The sequence below is a fragment of the Lagopus leucura genome, unplaced genomic scaffold (genome assembly GCF_019238085.1).
Source record: "Lagopus leucura isolate 7727_CA_CO unplaced genomic scaffold, USGS_WTPT01 Super-Scaffold_741, whole genome shotgun sequence".
Lineage (NCBI taxonomy): Eukaryota > Metazoa > Chordata > Aves > Galliformes > Phasianidae > Lagopus > Lagopus leucura.
This window is the reverse complement of record NW_024962256.1, coordinates 5968227-5974226: the sequence shown is the minus strand read 5'-3', so window position 1 is coordinate 5974226 and position 6000 is coordinate 5968227. Positions and strand designations below refer to the sequence as shown.

Sequence of the window (6000 nt, the reverse complement as noted above, 5' to 3'; positions counted from 1 at the left end):
GACACCCAAGGTCAGGCTGGACGGGACTCTCAGCACCGGATGGAGCTGTAGGTGTCCCTGTTCATTGCAGGCAGTTGGACCAGATGGCCTTTAAAGGTCCCTTGCAACTCAAACGATTCTGTGATTCTATGTTCATTGCCAGGTCCTCTCCTTTTCCCCTCTGGGATTGCTGGGAAGAACAACCGTGTTCTTCACAGACAAACGGAGCAGGATCTCCACCAAAGCTCTCCGCTCTGATATCGTCCAACGTTTTGTCCGCACTGGACGCTGGAATCGCCCCGCAGCTGCTTCTCTGGAACCTTTGGGAACGCCGCTCTCTACGAACGGTGTCAAAGTGCTCATTAAAGCCCCTCGTGCGCATTTTGGACACCACCCAGAGCAGCACCCCGAGCGCCTCCCGGCGACCTTCCCGCCTCCTTCGCGTCCCTCAGGATCTCGCTTTCGCCCCGCAGCCCCTTGGGTCGCGGCGCGGCCTCAGAGGGGCCGCCGGCCGCCGCCCGTCAGGGAGGTGCCGCGCACAGCCCGGGGCGCGGAGCCGCCGCACCCCGCACATGCTCACTGGGGCGCCGCGGGAGTCTGGGCATGTGCAGAGCGGAGCGGGCCGGGCCGTTCGCCGCGCCCGCCGCGCCCCGGGGCCGCGAGAGCCGCCCAAACATTGCCAGGTGTAGCCGGGAGAGGTGAGGCGGAGCGGGGCGGGATGAACAGCTCGGACGAGGAGAAGCAGCTGGAGCTGCTGGTCAGCCTGAAGGACCGAGGTAGGGGCGGGCGGCGCCTCCGGCCGGCTACGGCCGGACCGGCTCTCCTTCCTTCCTTCCTTCCTTCCCTCGGCCGCCGCGGGTTCGGGCGGTGGGAGCGCGGCCGCGGGGAGGCGCGAGGCGGCGGCGTGAGAGGGCTGTGCGGGCCGGGCGCGGCCTGCGGCGCAGGGCCGGCGGCTAGCGGTGCGGCCTGGGCGGCCCCCGGCCCCGCTTAGCTTTCGGGTCCCTGCGGGGGGGAAAAAAGCAGGCTTGGAAACGGGAGGCGGCGCGTTGCGGCTCTTTGGTCCCGGCCGCCTCGCCTCTCCACAGCTGCCGGTTTTGTGTGCTGTCAGGTGGGTGTCGAGTGAGTGATGGCGCGGGCCGGCTGAGGGCGAGGAGCGCGGCACGTGTCTGGGTGCTGCTGCCTCGTGTGCTGGGAGCCCTCAGCGACAGCTGGCTGTCGGTCTGGCCTCCCACGGTGTCAGTCCGTCCTTTCCCCTTTGGAAGAGAAACTCGGCGGGAGTGCCGAGGCATGGAGAAGTGAAAGCCTGGCTTCCTGCAAAGGCTGTTTCGTGAGAAGATCCTCCTTGTTTCTAAACTCCCTGTCCCTGCTCTGTTGTGCGTGGCAGGAGGTGTTAACCAGCCCATGAAGCATCCTCTGTTCCACTCCTAATCAGCACATGAACTTCCCGGTGATACAGCCCCTGGCTAGCCCTGATATGCCACAAGTTTCTTTGCTGCCTTTGTAGTGCCAGTGTAAATGAACGAAGGGCACATTGGGTTCCCTGTGTGAGTCACTGCTCAGTGCTTTTGTAGGGAAGTTCAGTGCTTCAGTCTTACGGATGCTCAGGTCCTAAGATAATGGAACATATTGTGTTATTGGTAAGAAGGGACAAGGAAAAAAGTTGGATGCTTAAAAGGTAGCCTGCATCTTCACTAGTCAGTCTGCTTCCAAACCGAACTGGTCTATAAAAGTTTCTTGGCTGGTTAAACAGATGACAGTCTTTGGGCTTAGTTTTCAATCATCTGAGTTGTGAATGTTTTCTGTGAGCATCTCTCCAGAGACCGGAATGCCTCTGTTCTCAACTTTACATGCAGCAAACATATTACAGGCTGTAACTGGATTGGGTCGCTTCTGCTGTGCAGCAGGAGCTTCTCTGAAACTAATTTCAGGTGAATGTTTGTGGTCACCTACTTTGACACTTCCTTTTTGCTTTTGCCTGTACAGTCTGTGTTGTAAATTCATGATGTTTGGTGGTCCCAGCTGGATTCTGACTTACAAGTATTACAGTTGTTGTAAAATTCACGATGATATATGAGTTTTAATAGTGTGGGACCAAAAAATAAGGCTAAAAGGCTGTTTGTTCCCAATTGATTGCTTCCTTCCAGTGCTGCTGGCTTCTGAAGAGTTGTCTGTACCAAAATGATGGCTGCTAAAATGGCAATGCAGAGTTGCTAACGAGGCAAGTATGGGTTGTTCTTCAGAAATCCCAACATCTTGAAATTGCTTTGAGTTTTCTCATTGACTTCAGAAGAACTGGGGTTTCGGTATTGATGTCTGAAAGTCTTCTGCTCAGGTAGACTGAGTGTCCTTTAATGTCTAAAGAGACTTTATGGGACTTCAGGAGTTTGTTCAAGTGAAAGGCACTGTAACTTGAGTGCTGGCTGCCCTAGATCCTTGTAAGCTGTTGAAATAGAAACTAACAGGCAGATCCTGTCCTGTAATGTGCTGTGCTTAATAGATGTTCTCCAAATGTAGGAGTGCTAGTAATTTGTTGTAGGACTGACAAATATTTCTGTGATTGCATGACTGGCTGGGAAGCTGATTTTTATGGGAGAAGAATTATCCAGTGGAAAACTAATTGAAAATACTTGCTTTTTGATATTGCACTGTTTTAGATGCAAACCAGTGCGTTATGCTAACCTGCTGCAGTTAAACGGTGTTAACTGATGGGACTGAAGTGTCCCGAGTACAGAGCCCAGAGATGGTTGGGATGAGGAAGAACAAAACCCGAGTAATTTTCCTCTTTGCTGCTTCTATGTATAGATAAGAATATTACACTGAGAGTATATGGTGATGGAATGACCTGCAGTCTCTGAAGGCTTGAGATTCTGGGTGTGTGAACTGTTCAGGAGTCCTGTGTTTATTGCATTCAAAGTGGTATATGGCTTGAGACTTATTGCGGCGTTGGGGTCTGTTGTCAGATTTCTGGATTACAGACATTGATTTGAAGGAGTTTGAGCACATTCTCTCGGTAGCCTGCATTCAGTTTCTTTTTCAGGGTGTGTTTTTCCAGTGTTGAGAAACAGCCTGTATATGATGCCAGGTAGCTGCACTGGCTGGCTAGGTGGAGAGGGCAGCAGTTGTGTACGTGGTTGATTGCAGAAACATTTCAGTGCTGCTTTTACTTCCCTTACCAAGGTCAGCAGATTGCACCTGAGGCAGGTATTTGGTGGCTGCTGTGCGATTCTCAGTGGCGGCTGTGACACTGACTGGTGTCTGGACAAATTCACTTGGCTGTTTGGCACAGCTCTGCACAGCGACAAGGACACTGAAACTGTCTGTGAGCATGATAGCTTATCTTTCACCCATGCTGAATTTTCCAGGTCCTGTGGATTAGACCTGGATACTTGACACTGCTTGCTCTTCAGCTTGCTCTGTTGCCAAGTTTAAGGTGAATATCATGGAGAAACACGATCTCTGTACCAATGATACTTAAGCCTTACAAGTATTATTTGAGTTTTCATTCTACAAATAGCTTTCTGAGATGGCTTGATTAGATGAAGCAGGTATGCTATGAATATTAGCATTACCTACATGCCCCTTTTTTACCTAAAAGTGGTGTTTTCAGCAGGGCGCCAAACCAGCCTAAGAGCTGCATGGTAGCCAGCATGGAAGATTGCCATGCTTGTCTTTGGTTTTATTGGTGCTGCTGAAATTTTGTTCTTAAAGAAGCACCTTCAGCTGTGTGATATCTTTGTGTAGCTGAAAACAGCAGTCACAACATCTGGAGTTATACATTATGTAAGCACTTCCCCTGCCACTATCACAAACTCCTGGTGACTTGGCTAAATTACTGTAGTTAATGACCACCATTAACTGCAGATGTACTAAACATGATTTTCTTAATCTATTTTAAAGATCTTATCTATGTTTGTGTTGGCTATTTTATTTTTTATGAAGTGTGATGATTCTGAGTCTCTCATCCCAAACGTTTTTCTTATTTTAAGATCTACACACTCTCTTTAAAAAAACAGCACCACAACGTTTGAATGCATCCTTAGAGCTTCTTTAGGCTGGCATGAAAATCTGAGAGTAGTGCTATGTACGTGTTATAGGCAAGCTCTTAATGTGATTTCACAAATTTGTTCTTCGTGACAGATAGGTAATTTTTATGGCCAGAGAGCCTTTTTCATTCAGTTGGGATCAGTTGGGATGCCCTGTTGGCTTTTGCATTTCCTTCCGTAGGCATCTGCTCTACACACTTTTTCCCATGTACATGTGTTTTTGAGTTTTTGTGTGCAGAAGCCATTGTTTCCCCAGCAGAACCCATCATGTATAAATGCTTTCTTCATTTGTTAGAGTTTAACAGTGCTTCCTGCTTCAGCTCTTTGGTGTAACGCTGTCTGTTTTTTCAGAAAGTTGTGAAGGCAAATTGTTTGATATAAGCTTAATGGTTAAGCTTTATCAGGCTGTGGTATGTTTAATTTCCCCTTCTGTTTTCCAGGGAGCTAGGGGACTCCCAGGATGCAGTGCAGGATACAGCAAAGTGTTTGCTAGTTGAATCTTATAGTTGGCACATGGCTGATACTACCAATGCCACGCCACGTCCTGCTGGAAGAGAGGTTGCCTGGGCTTAGCAGAAGGGATCTTTGACCTAAGATTGGGAACAACAGAAAAATCCAGTCCTTCTGGCCTGTGTTTTTACTCCTGAGAGCAGTTCACAGGTCTCCTGCACACTTGGCTTGTCAGGAGTTTGTTGCGCAAACTGCCTCCCAGATAGCAACAGATTTGGCCTGGCTGTTTTCCAGGTGCACAAGGGTCCAGCCTGATGGAGCTTCTCTTGTGCTCATGCTGTCAGGGATGGTTCTCCCTCTCATGGTGTCCAAAGCTGCCAAAGGCCAGGTGTGAATTTGCTTCTACCAACACATTTCATTAGGATAGCTTTTTGCACTGCAAGCTTTGGCTCTTGCCTGCACCAGTAAATACATGCCCAGCCTGCAGCCCACAAGGATCGCTAGTGGAGTGACCTGTGCTTTCCTTGTGCACTACTTATTTATTTGATTAAGTAAGTCTGGAATGCTGAAGTGGCATTATGGGCTGATTTGATGTGGAAGGGCTCTCCATCTACTTGAAGGCCAGTCTGGTTTGCAGTATAAATGCTGAAGTATATGAGTGTAGAATTTTCTTATTTGTGATTTTTAATATGCAATTTTAGGAGTTTTTTTTTAATAAAAGACTGGGAAATCTCATTGTGTATACATGCAGGTGTCTTTTCTGTTGTTCAGTGTAAATTATAATCATAACCTAATTGTAACTCTTTTGATCTTGTTTTACTAATAAGTGCTTTTTAACATAACATGTATATAAATATATAAATCAACTAATGGAGGTGACACATCTTCTGTTAGTAAATCCACGTTTTGTGTGGGTTGGGAACTGTAGCCAAGAATATTCTGTTCTTTTTCCTTCACAAAATTTTTGTTTCTTTGGTGTTGAAATCAACTTGTAGTGTTGCACCTCAGTCTGCAAGAAGTTAGCCTGCAGCAATGAAATTTATATCCTGCTACGTTATTTCCATCACACTGCTGTGTATCAGGAATAAATCTGTTAAAGATAAACTGATATCTGTCAGGCAGTGGCAGTATTCCAAGGTATGTGATAGGTATTTAGTAAGGTTCTTCAGGGTTCGTGGGAGGTGAGTGGATACAGAGTAGGAATTTTACTATTCATGTGTGTTACAGTGCTGATTCTTTGAGGAAAATGATGTAGAGCTCTAGAATTTCAGTAGCATCTTTAGTATAGCATCTTCATTGTTTGTTTCGCACACTGCTAATCTTTATTTGCAGGGTAATGTAAGTGCAGCATAATCTGAATGAGCCAATGTGAGACGTAAGATTTCGGATGCTGAGATGCCATTGCCAGGGGTACGCTGTGTGGGAGCCTTTGTAGAATAAGGAGAAGTGGTAGTTCTGGCTTCTACAGAGGAGTTAGATCCTGTTGTACCAGGATTTGCTTGTGGTTTGTCATTCAAGGGAAAAGTGA

General features: G+C 47.5%; 1 protein-coding gene across 2 annotated transcripts in view; it reads left to right on the top strand.

The window, feature by feature from the left end:
- Window positions 1-617: 617 nt before the first annotated feature.
- The window catches only part of SHTN1 (shootin 1), a 59353-nt gene continuing 53970 nt past the window's right edge, over window positions 618-6000 (top strand). The window contains exon 1 of one of the 2 annotated variants that reach the window (XM_042863787.1): window positions 618-755. In XM_042863787.1, coding sequence (XP_042719721.1) covers window positions 698-755 — 58 coding nt within the window. In that variant the 5' untranslated portion in view covers window positions 618-697. Of the gene's footprint in view, window positions 756-3381; window positions 3410-6000 lie in introns of those variants that run through there. The other variant, XM_042863788.1, reaches the window with a different exon arrangement.